The following is a 16,548-nucleotide window of genomic DNA, read 5'->3' as shown; positions in this document are numbered from 1 at the left end:
CCCCTTCCCCGTCTCTGTTTGAGAAAACCCTGAGCCAGAGCAAACCTCCGTAACACCTCAGAGCGGGCGACTGTTTTCAGTTTTAAACAATGCCCCCTTTATTGAAACTAAAGACAGAAGGAATAAGAAAACATCCCAGCGCTTTTCTTTCCTCCTGAGCCCCCCCCCCCCGGTCATCTGCGGGCCAAGGTGGTCGCACTGCTGGTGCTTACGGTGCTGCAGTTGCCAGATTGGCAATCCAGAAAGTCAAAACTTAGTCGGAGAAAGGTTTCGATAAGAGATACTTTATAATGGCTCAGCCAGATATGAACTCCAGGTACCACCATCATACAGACGCGCTTAAACATGCCCTAACACATACAAAAGCACACAGACACACACATACATGAAAGGCTTTACTTGGTGGTTTGTAAATGGGAGCAGGCAGGTGCTCACTCACGTACACTGAATAACACTTTTGTGCTTCGTCTCAATCTCCTCGTAAATCGCAGCAGCGCTCCAGACTCATTTGCTGCACGTTTGCTCGTGTTTTGATGCAAAGTCTGATTTGTTTGCCTTACGGTATCTTTTTTTTTTGTGACACTTCTCTGATCGTTTGTTTTTCTGAGCTGCCGGCTCGCTCATGTCCCAGCATATAAAAAATAGGTCTGGTTGTCAGTTACGTCCCCAGCAGAGACTTGGGAAGCTCTGTGCCGTGTGATAATGGCAGCATCCTTGTGTGGATGTTTGTCGTGCCAGAAAAGCAAAAATAAGACTATTTTAAACTCTTATCAACCCCCCCGACGGTCCTGCAGTGAGTGGATTTTGGTGAGTAAGTACTTTAGGTGGGTAAAAGTGTGTGCAGTGCTGCGTCTTGCACAGATTAAAGGCAAATTTTTTTACGCTCTATATCCAGCAGCTTAAAAGTCTATTCATTCATTCATTCATTCATTTTTTTAAGGATAACTCTGACTGAACCAGCTTTCAGTTTACAGCCTGAGAGGAAGCAGGTCGCATGTTAAAATAGACCTAATTTATTACCGGGTCCATTTAAAGGAGTGTTCGAACACGTTTCTGGGTGATTTACATAAAGGCACACTAAAAGTAACTTTTTGATTTTTAGGCTAAGTATTAAAAAAAGGGACATAATCAGGCAGAAGCATGTGGCAACACTGTTTTTATGGGCTTGCAATTTGTGATTTATTCCCCGGTAAATACAATGTTCTCCTTAATTGTGAGCATAAAGCAATCTTGAGTCCGTTCGACTCGACACGCCAGAATGTGTCAACAGATGCAATTAAATCCCATAAAGAGAAATAACTTCTTATTGGAAATGACTCATAAATAAATTGCAAACTGGGATGAACCATGAGCCGAAAATACACGTACATTTTTCCACACGCACACACAAGTTGTTGCCCGGTCTCCCTGTATGTCTTTATTGTTTTGTTTTTGTGTTGTGGTTATTGTGGTATCTCTGACACTGCCATCAGACTCCATCCTGGAACATCAAAGTGTGCTGGTGCTCTTTGTCATCCTCTAATATCCCACAGTGAAGGCGTAGTTTTCTGTTGACTGTACTGACTGTGCCACCCTAAAAGTCATTGACTTTCATTGTGTGTCTTTTGCTCTGGGATGAGCCGAGCGCACAGCACCAGTGACTCATCCTCTCTAGATGGAGAGTGGCCTTTTCTGCAGCCTATCAGATGTCACCGGGGCTCCTCTGTTGTGGTCACACAGCCGTTCACAGAAGATGAATCACATTAATAAAAGCCATCTTTGCATAGCTCTGCAGCTCAGCTGAGGTCAGCTGGTGGCATTTGAAGCTTTTTGAAACCTGAAAAAGTGGCGAGCTTCAAACAGAGTCGCCGATGTTGATGCGTTACGGCGCACATTGAGGGATGCGTCTCGAGTGTTGTGCATTTACTGAATCAACATGCCTCTGCTTATTCCGAGCGCGTGTGAAAGAGAGCCGCAGCTTTTTGGTCTATTGTCTGCTTTTAAAAGGGTCTCTGACTACAAAGGCTCGTCTTATTCCTCATCCTGCTGAGTGATCCTTTTCCTCAATGACGCGTCTGTGAATGCAAATATGCTTAGAAAGAAGTGGAGGCTTGTTGACTTTGTTGGTTTTGCAGTTTTGAATGGTTTGAAGGCCGCGCATCAGTATTTAAATTATTATGAGAGGATTTTTTTTCCTTCTTGTCAGCCTGAGCCGCTCAACCTTTCCTGACCTTGGTATTAAATAACGTCTAATTTGTAGAAAAATCCTGTGGTTGCAGTAGCTCAGGGTATGAGCTCAGTGGCAGTGGATTACTCACAGGTGAATGTGAGTGTATGTGAGCAAATCTGCCACTGGAGCTGTTTTTCCTTTATGTTTTGATATATCTGGATTAGCAATCACTTGGTGGGCAGTAGCTGGCGGGAGCATGCGGCACAGGTCAGTTTCGACAGGCTGTGCTGATCTCACAGATTCATATTTGAATAAAAAAATGTCTCCCTCTGGTGGAGAAGCAACCAATCAGCATCTTGTTATCAGTTTACATCTTCAACTTGTTGACCATGTACTTTTTTTATGTATTACTGTAACAGCAGTATTGATTTACTGTCTTAGATGTGAACCCGATGCCTCATCTGCTTTCTTGCTATCACAATATCTCTGTTACTCCCCGACACAATCAGATGCACAGAGATGTAGGGAAAGAGAGACAACACGAGGGAGTGGAAGGAAAATGATTTTGTTTGGTTTCGCGTGAAGTGCCAGAGGCTCCGACCTCAAGTGTAACTCATCACTCTGTTAGCTACCCCTGTCACAGTTAACCAGATCATCCTACATTAAAGAAAATGAGAAGAACAGCAATTATGGAAGAAATGAGGGAAATGGGATCAAATTTAAAAGCCTTTTAGACATGGAGAAAGGCTCAGCTACGTAGGAATTCAACTGAGGGGCCTTTGGGATATAATAGCCAATATATCTGGATGATAGCTGCGGACCTTCGAGCTTTCAAACATGAAATGTTCATATATCAGTTTATTTACCATGCGAGCAGGCGAGGGAGGCATCTGTGCAGTTTGATGGGTGGCATGCTGTAATGGCTTGTAGTGCCTCCAAATGACGCACATGATACATTGAAAACTACACTTTTTTGTTTTACATTAGCTAACTTTTTTCCCCGTTTATATATCGATGCAGTCTTTCACCCGAGCGTAAGCATTTGGCTACCCTTTCAGTAGCCAAATGCTTTTTATCTCTCACGTAATATTTTCCATAGCTGGTCAAACAAAGTTTTTTGCCCGTCTTACTTTGGCTGTGTGGTTGTGAGGCAGCATTTACACGTATATCAAGCTGCTGTAGTTACTTAAGAAGAGCAGACATTCAGTAAAAGTCACTCCACAGTGATTTCAATCATGCTGCTTCAGCATCTCCTCCTCCCATCACCAGAAATGCAAACATGACTGGGAGGGTCACTGACAGCCAGAATACACACGGGCAGGACGGGCACATCGTCTCATCCTCGGCTTTGTTTTTAACAGACAGAAACAAACCCTCTAAAGTTTCTATTAAAATGCTTTTATATGAAAATAGGCAATTAGAACATTCAAAGAAATATCATCCACACTGCACATCTATTAGTGCATTTTTATTTAGGCAGGATGGAAATAAAAGATTTGCAGCTCCACTTCAGAACACCGCATGTTTTGAATCGCCTGTGGGTTGGAGGATTTGACCTTTCATTAACCTAACCAACTATTGTGTTGTTATTTGCTTACTCATTTATCAGCTGTGCTGGGCCATGCAGCATCAACACTAACAACATGGCTGAAGGGTGTTTCCCGCTGTCTTCTTTACTTCTTACATTTTCATTTACCTACAGTTACAAATGCCGATACCGTTCGATTTGCAGATGGCTGATATTGGCTTGCTTATGTGTTGGTAAGGCTCTAATTTTGCCTTAAACTAACCAAACAGCGGACATGAAAAGTCTAAAATGAAACTCCAGCTTTGTAAGATAGCCAGCTAGTTGCTGTCTTTGTCGTCCTGGGATTTTGCTTGTGGATTTCTCTCTTGCTCTGAAGCAGATGTGAGTGTTGACGGTTGAACCTCGATCTGCCACCAAGTCAAACCTTTTGCCCTCCTTTATTGATGAATCCATCGATCTCAGCAGTTTTAAACAGGTCCAAATATTAAAAGATGTACCTTCTTTTCATCCTCCGCATCACTTTCCTTCCATCTTTCCAGTTTTTCGCTCTCCTTATTATTTCTGTCCTCAGGCTTACCCAGAAGCCTGGCCGTCGGACGAGGGCTTCACGTGAGAGGCTCTGCTTCCCACTCACCATCTCCAATGAAAAATAACATGTCGGGCAGCTTTTGTGTCGGTGCCGTGAACTAGTTTAGACAGCAGAATTTGTGATCAGCTTTATTATTCAAGCCTTTTAAGTTTGCTTTAATGTACCTATGATGAGAGATTTATATCCCAGGGAACAGAGGGAGAAGAAAGCAGCGAGAGAGATAAAACAGAGACAAATTTGTTTACTCCACAGATATTCATTACGTGCTTTGACAGGTGGGATTCATTAACTCCATAATCTAACGTGGTATACCCCCCCCCTCCCCGAAGCGTGCACCATAATCCCCGTGGGACCCTTCATAACTCTGCCTCACACACCTGAGGCAGTAAAAATCTCAAACTGTACTCTGTGAGCACATATTTCTTTCCGTTTCTCTGACGGTCTGCATGCGTGTCTGTTTCACACACATACACACACACACACACACACACACACATGCATGCACAAACACACCTTACACTCCAACAGCTGCTGCTCTTGTCTGTGCCGTTTTTTGTGTGTCTTTTTTACACGCTCTCTCCCTGTTTTTCATGTTGCTCTCTGACCAGAGCACTTGCTGTGTAGGAGGCGCGGCTTTCTTTTTCTCATTCACACACAAACACACATCTTTGAGTCTCGAGATCACAGAAGGCCTGTGATCACACTCTTTTCCTGGTGACTCGGTGTTTAGTGCTGCCTCTTGAGATGGTGCGCCTGTAGGCATGCCAGATCCCTCTCTGTCCGCCCTGCAGTCGCCCTCACCAGGGGGGCCTTCGGTCAATCTTTCTGCATCGGTGCGTATTATGCAGCATTGGACAGTCTAAGCTCACTCTCAGACTCTTGGCCCCCCCCCTCTAGGTAGCTCCAGGCGTTCGCCCTTACTTTTGCCTCACAACTCATGACAAGCACATGATGTGAGAAAGGCCGTGGCTCAGGTATAAGCCGAGACAAAGGGATAAAGGCCAGCTTACTGCCCTTGTGAACCATGCCCTATTGTGCTAGGATTATTCCGTCTTGTAGGGAAAACGCAGAGGCGTTCTCACATCATGTTCAGGAAATCTTACGCTCACGTGCGACTTTTTACGTGTTCAGCCAGGAAAGAAGAAACAAAGAGTCAAACATGGTTTTAATTGGTCTTGGAATATACGTGCCTTTTGTGTGCAAGTTGGATAGATGCAATTTCCTTTTTCACAGAGGAATTGAATTAAATGAATTGAATCGCTTCACTGGTTAAACACTGCATATGTACGGAAGCTCCACTCACATTATGTATCACAGCAGTCCCCACTTCAGTGTGTTCCAGTCTCTTTCTTTGCCATTTTTCTTTGTCAGCTCAACTTTTGATTAGAGAACAAATTGCTTCCCTGCACGTACTCCCCTCGCTCTTTCTGGAAAGACGCGGGGAGCTGCAGCCCCTGCTGGGAGCCCTAGAGACTCGTCTTCCTTTCTGTTTCTCTTGATTTGGTATTAATGGAAGCAGAAGTTCTATAAGAGTATTGTACTGTGTATGTAGCTCTGTTCATGCCAGAGCAGTTTTAGCCATTAATAGAAGCTCTGTTGGAGGATTTTTAGGCTTTTCCTTTTGAATATCCCGCTCTTGTTGGCTTTAACCCTTTTCTATATATTTGACATCCTCCTTAATGATGAGTTCTGACACCTCAGTATATGTCAATAAAGGCGTGATGATGACTGTTACATAGCAGGTATCTTTCACATCTTTTACTCCTAGTGTAGAGTTCAAATTAAAGGTGCTGAAATATGAAGTTTTGAATTTTTTCTTTCTCCTGTTGTCTATCTCACAGAGTCCTTCGAGGCCTTGTTGTGGCAGGCGGAGAATTACACCACCACCCTCTTCCAGGATTTGTACCACAGCATGGCTGATCAGGCTGCGGGTCCCGTGCGGGAACTCTTCACTGACATCAGCCTCTTCCTGCTGGGCTCTGAGTTCAGCGTCGATGAGTTAGTGCAGCGCTTCTTTGACGCGCTCTTCCCTCTGGTCTACGATCACCTCATCAGCCCGGGCCTCAGCGGCGTATCGCTGGGCCACGCCGAGTGCGTGAGGTCATTAAGCCGCAGCGTCAGACCTTTTGGCGGTGTGCCCGGTCACCTGGCCGATCAGATTGCTCGCTCCGGGGTCTCTGGGAAGCTTCTTCTTCAGGCGCTGCACCTGGGAATCGAAGTCATCAATACCACGGACCACTTACAGCTAAGCCGCGAGTGCAGACGGGCCCTGCTTAAGATGCACTACTGCCCTCATTGCCAGGTACGGATGGACCTCTCTGAAGCAAGCGTATCGATCTGAATTAATGAAACTTCTTTTATCGTCAGCACTGATCGCTCTGTAATTTTTGCTCCACAGGGCTTAACCCAGTCCAAGCCCTGCATGGGCTACTGCATCAACGTGATGCGAGGGTGTTTGGCGAGCATGGCAGAGATTGACATCCACTGGAGGGAGTTTGTACGCTCGCTGGAGGGCCTGTCAGCAAGGATGCATGGACCTCAGGATTTGGAGCAAGTGCTTCTGGGAATTCACAGGCTCGTTCATGATGCTGTCAGGCATGCTCAGGACAATGGACCGCGGCTCTCGGCACAGGTTTAGATCATGACGAATGATTTAATGTTGTTTGAGATGAGTAGAGTTCAAACTGTGCTGAGGTTCTGCAGGAGGTAAAACTGGTGTCCACTGTAGATCTGTTAATGTCTGAGATTAAGAAGAGATTAATAAGGAATTTGAAAAAGTCTTGAAGGTATTGTTTAGGTTTAATAGGATAAATTACCTTTAATAAATTAAATAACTCCTCACAGGTACATCAGTGTTTGTTTGGTCAGAAATCGCAAATCCTTCAATATTATGAGAACATCTTTAGAGGCACTTTTTTTCTTTTGACGTGTAGCTCAATTCAGGCAGCTTTTGCTGGGAACTGGAAGCCCCGGGGTGCTTGCTTCTGAGCACACCAACTTTGCAGAACTAATTGAGGCACCACAGCTCCATCTAGTGGTCAACTAAAGCTGCTGCTGCTCAACAACCCTGCACATACAGTAGATTCCGAAATTGGACATGATAGGCTTGGCTGCACTAATGGCTTCAGTATAAACATGTGCCACTCACCTATATAAATTAAGGCCAATTTGTTATGCGCCAGAACAGTTTAACGAGCGAATTCTTTAAATGCTTGTTTCTCCCTCAGTGTTTAGAGTGTTTAATTTCTGTCTGTTTCATCGGGTTATAGGTTTACAAACTGTGCGGCCCACCAAGCAGGAAGCCTGCTCAGTCGGTCAGCATCCAGCACAGCAGCAGCAGAGAATCCATCCCTCTTAAAGCGTCTGTCAGAGCGCCGGGAGGCTCACTCGCTAACAGGAGAAAGTAAGTGGGAGGAAGATGTCAGATATGTGGAGAAATGGTGCCATTCTACTTCTTCTTCGTCTTTTTTAAATGGTTTTTATGCACAATTAAAATGCACAACGCTTTATTGAACAAGTTAATTAGCTGCGCACTTCCATGTGGCTGCTGCTTTTGCAGGGATTTTCTAAGCAGTCTGCGTCTGTACCTCACTTACTACGGCGGCCTGGCTGATCAGCTGTGTGCGAGCGACCTCGCATCCAATGACGCGCTGTCCTGCTGGAACGGAACAGAAATCGTTAAAAGGTTTGTTTTAAAGATGTAAATGATGCATACAGACGGTGTGACACATTAGATAAGACGTTTTTTTTGTAAGCCTCTGAAATTAATTTAGAGGGATCAAGGGTGTTTTTGGAGAGATAATCATCAAAATTTGATGTGATATTCAGGTGTTTCTTTTAATTTGTCTCCCATCTGTAGTTTATTTAGCCAGCGGGCATGCTGTCAGAATCCGTCACTGATAATTTTATCGTTTAATTTCTGACATCATGCTGATGGAGACACGCCAACGCTCAGTGATACAAAAGGATTCATCAAATTCATATTAGAAATGGTACTGCAGGTATTTTCAAATGCCTAAAAGATGCATGTGAATTGAAAAACAGTTTTGTGTTTGGTTGATAGGCTTACTTAAAGAAAACTGCTAACAGCAGTTTGGAAGGAAGTGACACTTTTTGATGTGATGTTTTAGCTTCACTCTGCAGATTCATGCACGTGCACGGTTTGACTCGAGGAGGCTGCTTTGACATTCGTCTGCTAGAAGTTTCTTTGCAATCTTCTTGCTAGTATGTTAGTCTCACCCAGCTGAGACCAACATACCTACATGCAGGCGCTATCTGTGATGTCTCAGCTAAACTTGAAGCCACACGTGCAATCTAACATGACACCCTGGGTGGAGAATTCTGCCTGCAAAGAAGTCTAACTGTTAAATGAACTGACAAGGATAAAACAATAATGTAGTTCAAAGATTTGGTTGCTTTAAAAAAAAAAAAAACCTTTAAGGTTGTCTTCTTGTGCATCTCTTTACTGCTCTCTTTAAATTTGTCCTTTTATGACTTTATGATACTTACAAGTCTGGATTTCAGCATGGACTTCAAACTTTTACAGAGACCAAACATTGATCTCTTTCAAACTGTCATATTTCAAACTGACACAACTTTCATATGAACAGTTGTTCTCACTGATGACAGCTGGGCCTCTAGCTACAACACAGAGCCCAAACATTAGTCTACAGTTGAAGAATCTGCAGTGTCTGAGCCCAAAAGCGATCCACGAGTTCAGTGGCGGCTGTGGCTCAGGAGGTAGAGCGGGTCGCCCACCAACTGGAAGGTCGGTGGATCCCTGCAGTCTGCCTGTCACCGTATCTGAGTTTCCCCCGGTGCGAGTGTGTGTGCAAATGTTAGACAAAGCGCTGACACACAGGAAAAAGTGCTTGTTTGAATGTGTGTGTGATTGCTCAGTATACCCGTCCCTTTACTTGCTCTTCCAGAAACTTTCCCAAAATTCAGATTGAAGAGTCACTGTTTTGAGAGACTGGAGGGAATTTTGTGTGCATCAAAGAGGCTCGAGTGTAAAAGGACTGAAGCGGACTTTGAGGTAATGATTTGAAAATATCAGCTGTGGACGTAAAGATAAACTTATCTCCCCGATTGATTTAAATTTGCCCAAATAGGGTTTTTAAACTGTTTAAAACGACGGATGCAATATTGTTGAAACATGAAGTATAATCCCATTTTACATGAGGTCAAAGGTTTCCTTCTTTCCTGTCATGAATAGGCTGTTTGTGCACCATCTGACCCTGCTCGTATATATTGCCCCCTACAAACACCATGACACCACTGTAGAATTAATCTATTAGCTGTTACTGCCCGCACACATAGATCTTGGATATGAATGGTTGTGAGCTGGAGCAGACAACCTGGCCTCTTTCACGGTATCCGTCAGTGGCCTTGTCTCCATTACATCACAGCTCTCGATCTTACCCGTGCTGTCATCACTCAAGGACCCCTTCATATATTCTCAGTCTGCGGTTGTTCCTCTTAACTGTCAGCTGCTGTCAGGGCTGCTGAAACGACAGGTGGGCCTGTATTTCAAGCCACAGTGAGGTTGGAGTTGCCAGTTCAGGTTAGACGGTCTATTGTAAAGGATGACAGCTGTGTTGAGATTGTTTCGCGGTGCTGTGTGAAGGTAAGAGGGAAGGAGCGGGGAAAAGGTCTTTCAGGACGTTCGCAGCAAACGGAGAGATTCAGAGTTCTTAAGAAAGTAGCTCAGTGCTGCTTATCAGAAGTGGCATTACTATGGAGACGGAGTATCAAGGTTAAGTTTCATTCTGCTGTCGACAATTTACTCTTTTCATCTTCTGCTATTTTTTGCCTTAACACCTCGGGTTTCCATCGCAATGGAGTGCAGCCATCTCTGAGAATAGAGATGTTTCTTAAGTGCCGGAGAAAGAGGCAGGCCAGCAGGCTGCAGCCTGTCTATCATGTCTGGCAGCAGCCGCTGGGAAATGCTTATGGTCTGTGGGCGTTCCTCTGCAGTTTAACCCTCCTTTCTTTCTTCCACTTTCACGCTAACACGTATTGATAGGGAGTCCTTCACCTCAGGTTCACTCACAGCTTCGCTTCATTTTGATTTTGCCATTACTGCAAAAGCAGAAGGATTGAGAGACATTAAGAATCGGGGGAGACCGGGCTCCGAGGAGACTATCGAGCGAAGTCCCTGCAGCTTAGCAGCCTTCCTGCAGATCTGCAATCTTGTGCTGCTTTCTATTAGCCTAGAACCATAGATGAGTGGCTGGGAGTCAACACAAGCTGAGACAAAAGCAATAAATAACCTCCTGCCTACGGGTCATAACCCAACATCCACTGAGAGAGAGGGGAATAAAACTCACTGCTGGCTGGTGGCTGATTTACAGAAGCTTATCGAGGCCTCTGAGACCTTAAACGATTAGTGCAGTTGGTGCGTGTGTGTGTGTGTGTTCGTGTGCGCGTGTTATGTGTCTGAAACTGTACGTTGGATTGTGCACGGATGCCTTTTATAACAGCTCTTTGTGTGTGCTGGCACAGATTGTTTTATGGTCTTAAAGGAGGACTAAGGCAACCAAAGCTTTGTCGTTTTTAATAAAAAGGCTGAGCACAAAAAACATGACACAGGAGCCTGAGATTTAAGAGAGATTTAATGCACGTCCTCATCACGGTCCCTGGTAAACAAAGAGATAAAGAACAATCAGATAAGATCATAAAAGAAAAAACACAAGCCGCTTTTATCTCATGTCGATGACGTGGCCTTGCTTCAAGGGGGAATTAGTTCTCCCATTCTTTCTCCGTCTCCCGGTTTGTCGCTCATGCTGGGAGGGAAAGAAATCGCACGAGGAATTAATCTGTGTTATAGATAATAAACAGATTTTTTCTCTTCTTCTTTTGGTGACAGCTAAGTTCACCTGTTATAACCCCACGGCGAGGCTCTGCGTGGAACAGAAGCAATGTGTTAGCCGTGGATGTGTAAATATGACAAGAATAAGAAAAACTTATTCAATTTACAATCCCTGCAGAGCAGTCAGCCTCGTAATTTGCTGCTTTGATCTGTAATAACATGTTCTCACGCAAGCTGTCTCTTAACTGGCGCTGAATGCTTTGTAGTCTTTATTGTCCAGGTTTAAAGCAGAATTCTGACCATTTTTCGACTCCTTGTTTTAAGAATTTTGCACCTTACTTCTGCACTGTGTGTTTGTGCTTTGACGTTGATACAAGTTTGAGAGCTTTTTTGGGTTTTTTTGTGCCATTTATTGTCCTCCTCGGGGCGAGGTGAAAGCAGCTGCATATGAAACACTGACAGTTTTCCCTTTCTAAACTAACAAGCTGCCCATTTCCTGACTGAATTGTTTACGTATACGTGGGTTCACCGCTTTTCTTTTTTCTCTTTTCATTTCACTTCTCAGCGTTTCTTGGCACATGAAATAGTAAAGTTAAGGGATTGGGGCAAAGGTGTCATTTGTCCCAATGACATGACATATTCAGGCGTAAACAACAAAATATAGTCTGTTATTCATAAACTTTTTCATGATTTCAATGAACCACTGTGGAGCTCATTTAGACTCATTTTGAATATTTGTTTGTTCTTCAATAAAGTGGGGACGATTTATCTTATATCCTCTCAGTGAGCCACAGAGATTGGCTGATCTTATGATTGTCTGGCTCTTGCAAACAGAAGGTTTGAACAGCAGCTGCTGTTCAACCTCTTTAAATGTTAAGGTTTTATGCTTCAAGATATTATCATGACAAAAGTCCGGTCCTTAAAATGAGGTCATTACAACCTCAGATGAACTTGAACTGGATATATTATACTGTGTTGTTTTGTAAAAATTAAGCCCCAATGCAGAAGCAGCGTGCGAACATAATGCAAGAGTACAATGATTCCAACCACATCAGCAAATCTACAACAGAATCAGTTAAAGTAAAGAATCAGCGTGCTGCTGTGGTCAAAGTCTAGACCTCAATCTGATTTAAATGTTGAAGAGGAGAGCTGAGCCTCAATGCAAACCTGAACTTGAAGAGAATTTCAGAATTTCTTCATAACAATGTGAGAGACTGAAAACAGTTACTTCAGGTTGTTACTACAAAAGCTGGTTCTACAGGATCCTGAATCATGAGCTTTTCTCAGCTTCTGGATTTTGTAAATAGACGAATCCTTATGGAACACCCTCCACTCAGTTTGAGCACTAGTAGTGCTTTTTCATTCACACAATCACGCACACACTTTCATACATTGCGTTTATCTAACATTTACATTAATTCGCACTCTGATGGGCACACTGGGGACGAATCTGGACTCAGCATCTTGTTCAAGGATACTTCGACACATGGACTGGTAGAAGGCCCGCTCTACCACCTGAGCCACAGCCACCTCTGAATAAAAAGAGCGTAGTATGTCACGTGTTGTTGTTCATCACAGCTTTAATGACCTAACATTAATATAGCCTGGATAATCTTTTAAAATGTCCTGATATGTAAAACCTCAGAGCCGACGGGGGTGTACTTTCTTTTACTATGCCTGTATTTATAAGGCTCTTTTCTTTTCTTTTCTTTTCTTTTCTTTTCTTTTCTTTTCTTTTCTTTTCTTTGAAGTCCTGTTTTCAAGCACTAGTCCTCAGCTGGTGCTCTTTTACCTCCATGTATTTGAGGCAAATGTTAAGATATCTGCTGTTCCATTAACCACCGCAGAGGCAGTTTAAGGATTTTAAGCGGTTTCACAACCATGTAAAATGCAGAGTTTGAACTTATTAATGTTCATTTCAAAGCTGATCGTGGTCAGTACTGAGTACTCGTGTAATAAAGTAGTATTGACTGCTCAGTACTCATCAGCCTGTTGATTGGCATCATGGCTCAGGTGCTCCCATCGCTATGTAGTAAATACTTTCCCATTCTTACAATTCCTACCAGCGGATGAAAACAACCAGCTGTTATAGCAGTGCTAGAAAGCCTCAACAAGTACCAGAGTGTGATATTTTATTCATGATTACCTCCTCCGGCGTAGGCTCGCTTTAATTCCTCCCCACCTGCAGTCTTTCTCACTGCTGCCAACACACACCAGGTGTTTGGCTGCATGTTTATATTTTCAAAGTGCTTTTTTCTAATTGAGTACAACATTTTTTTATTTTTTTTTGGTATTTTTACGGTAATAAGGCAACTGACCTTGCATGCTGTTGGAGTTTAACATGTAGTGATGAGTACAGCGGGATGAATGCCACAGTGTGTAACAAAAAGATGCTTGAAGACAGGCGGGCAGATTTCAGCGTGGCCTTTCATTTAATAGGGCACCTTTTATGCTGGAGTGGCTGTCTGAGTACTGACCTTTGACCTTTGCCGTGTCTTTGCTGCCCGGTTAATCCTGAAGAGGTTAATCACATGGTAATAAGAGCCCTGGAGTTGTAGCCCTGGAGTCTTCAATGTGTGCTCTGTGAGCAGAGGAACCGACTGATTCTTTATGTGAAGGTCCTCGCTGCTCACTTCAGTTTTCCTCCTTTATCGTTTGCTTATAATTTTGGCTCATTTTCACATCTATTTCCCAACTAGATGTGAAGCTCAGGTGATTTTTGCCCTGGCTTAGATGAAATGACAGCATTTAAGCTCTGCTAATGGGAATCCACTGAAGAAGCATCAAGAGCTTAGTTTATCCCAGCCTGCTCAGGGAACGCAGCTCATTTGAGGATTGTCTCAGCCTCAGTGCAAAATTCCCATGAGGGGACAACATACGCCGAATATTAAAATATGGGAGCACTGTCCAACTTCTTCAGCAATGACTGCTGGTGACCCTTAATCCCATGCTGCATGTGTCTCTGAGCAATGATTTTTTTCCTCCCTTTTATATCAGAATCAAAGTCGCGGTTATATCATAGAAATCACCAAGTGGAGCAAAATCTGATGGAATCATTTGATGTTTGTGTTAATCTCTAACATCTAACGAGCAGCCTCGCTGGAAACCTGCCGGCTGGTCTGCTGACTTAGCCTTTGGTGCCAGCGGCCAGGTTTCCAGGGGCTTCCTGTGCTCGCAGCAGATATCTGTGACTAAGACTTCCTCTTACATTTGTTGTTTACAAAATCACCAAAATTAAAAAAACAGCTATTAAGATATTTTTTATCACATCATGATTTTGAGACTTAATTTTTGGGAAATGCAATCTCTCCTTTCCTTCCACATGGACTGCATGATCAGTAGAACTTGGACTAAAGAAGTCAAATGGGAAACCAGAGAGCTCTGGGTACCCTTGACCTTTTTACCCCTCAGCTGTAAAAGGCTGATGGGGTATTGTTGTCACCCAGCCGGGTAGGTGGGGTGGAGACCCAAGTTTATTGATGTGTTAGCTCGAAAACAAGGCGATGTTGCAGGATTTTTGAAATTCACACCACGGGGTGTGATCTACTAAAAATCGCAAATGAATTTGAATCTCAGTTACCTCAACCTCAGGGTCAGAGGTCAAGTTTTCTGAAAATCTTGTGAATTCAATATCTCAAGAAGTACATCATCTAGGATTTCCATCTTGATGCTATAGGTACAGCTACTTAAAAACTTGGCTGAGTTCAAATCCCAGTGACCTTGAGCTCAAGGTCAAAGGTCAGGTTTTCTGAAAATCTCGGGAACAAAATCACTCGGGAACAAGGTGATGAAGGATTTTGAAAGTCATAACACAGGTGCACCTGCTTAAGATCTCAGAAGACATTGAATTCCCAGGTCAGTCAGGTCAGTCAGCTAAATTTTCAAAGTTATACCATAGGCCCATCTACTAGGAGGTATTGTTTTATTATATTTTTTATTATAATTATACCCTAATGTTATCGAGATGCACTTAGGGAATCCACTTTTCACCATCTCTGACAAGCTACTTTCCAAAGTCTCAGTTAACTTAATTTAAATGTCTTTTATTAAAAGTTTTGAAACTGTTTTCCCTCATAAGTTCAGTACCAACTAAACTGTCTAATTTTTTTGCTGTATAGCCTAGAAAACATGAAATGCTTCTCTGTTGCTGCTTTAGGGTTGTGTCTGTTTTAGATGGCTTTGATCAATCGTGTGAATCAATTTCAAGAAAAAAAAAGAAAGCTGCAACTTCTGCCCATTTCCTCATATTGTGTTTTGATAAAGTCACAAGAGTAAATACTTGCAACTGTTATTTATTTTGCATAAAACAGGTCTGTGTCGAGCCCTCCAACAAAACACAAGATTTGAAAATAATTACCTTATGCCAAAGTCATTCTACATGTGCATGTATTAAAGAGCTCTCCAGCTGTGCAGCCTCAAATAAACATGATACCACAGCTGGCTCTTTGTTCAGTGCACACACTACGCCCGCTCTTCATCCATTAATAAACCTGCCGGCGAAGCAGTCGTGTCACATTCAGCTGTCACCACAGTTGTAAATCCAAACGCTTGGGCTTCAGGCCTGCTTTTTTTTTTTTTAAAGGTAGTTCTGCCTCGCTTTGGCCAGTAGGTGGAGCTCCCACTTTGGGTTCCAGACCCATGCCAAAGAAAAGACCATGCCAGGTTGCTGATCACTCCTCTGCTCCTCAGTTCTGATGATGTATGCCGTAGAACGGCGGTTTTTATCCATGTTGTCCCTGACAGTGACAGACAGAAAACAAAATTTAAATGATAAACAGACACGCTGCAGAACATCGAGTCTCACCGCCTCCTCCGTTCGTTTGCAGCGATGGACTGACCTAATTTTGAACAGGAAGGAATAACCTTTTAAACATGCGCTGTCAAATATATTATGCATAGCTGTCCTCTTAGTCACTTTCATGCAAGTAAGAGAACTGCTTCCCTTCAAACCTTGGATTAAAAAACAAAAAGCCCCAAACATCCTGACTCACCAGTACCTCAGAAGCTACCAACAGACTGTGAAGCTGTATTAGTGTCTTGTGTTAGGCTCAAATTTAGCAACAAACATGAATTCACATCTTACCCATCTTTCCCAAAGTTAAAACACGGGAGAAGGACGGAGATGGGCGGGCTTGATTGGACGGTTTTGATTAGGGCAGAGAGGGAGAGTGGGAGAAAGCTGAGACGCAGAGGAAGAGGAGAGGGGACGTTCTTGAAAAGCTCCTCTGTGCGACAGCTGGCTGCTGCAGATAACCACAAAACCACTGGAGCACTTGAGGTCTGGGTGCTGCATGGCTAGAGTTCCACTCCAACATGACCTTATATCCTGCCTGGGTTTAGACGCGGGGGCTCGGTCAGAGTACCACATCCTGACGATTATCCCAAGTGACAGAATCAAGAACTCTGTCTGGCTGCCTAAATTGAGTTCATAAGTCCCTCTTGTATCCTTGTGAGTGTGTGTGTGTGTGTGT

The 16,548-nt window shown here is 43.5% G+C and overlaps 1 protein-coding gene across 2 annotated transcripts in view; it reads left to right on the top strand.

Annotated features, from left to right (window-relative positions):
• gpc5a (glypican 5a) overlaps positions 1–16,548 on the top strand; it is a 154,254-nt gene that overhangs the window by 29,737 nt on the left and 107,969 nt on the right. For both annotated transcript variants that reach the window (XM_040011818.1, XM_040011819.1), the window contains 4 exons: positions 6,108–6,568; positions 6,665–6,898; positions 7,536–7,669; positions 7,826–7,951. In XM_040011818.1, coding sequence (XP_039867752.1) covers positions 6,108–6,568; positions 6,665–6,898; positions 7,536–7,669; positions 7,826–7,951 — 955 coding nt within the window. The remainder of the gene's footprint in view (positions 1–6,107; positions 6,569–6,664; positions 6,899–7,535; positions 7,670–7,825; positions 7,952–16,548) is intronic.

The sequence above is a fragment of the Simochromis diagramma genome, unplaced genomic scaffold, assembly GCF_900408965.1.
Source record: "Simochromis diagramma unplaced genomic scaffold, fSimDia1.1 OVJJ01000603.1, whole genome shotgun sequence".
Classification (NCBI taxonomy): domain Eukaryota; kingdom Metazoa; phylum Chordata; class Actinopteri; order Cichliformes; family Cichlidae; genus Simochromis; species Simochromis diagramma.
The sequence above is the reverse complement of the archived record's forward strand: the minus strand, read 5'-3'. Positions and strand labels throughout refer to the sequence as shown.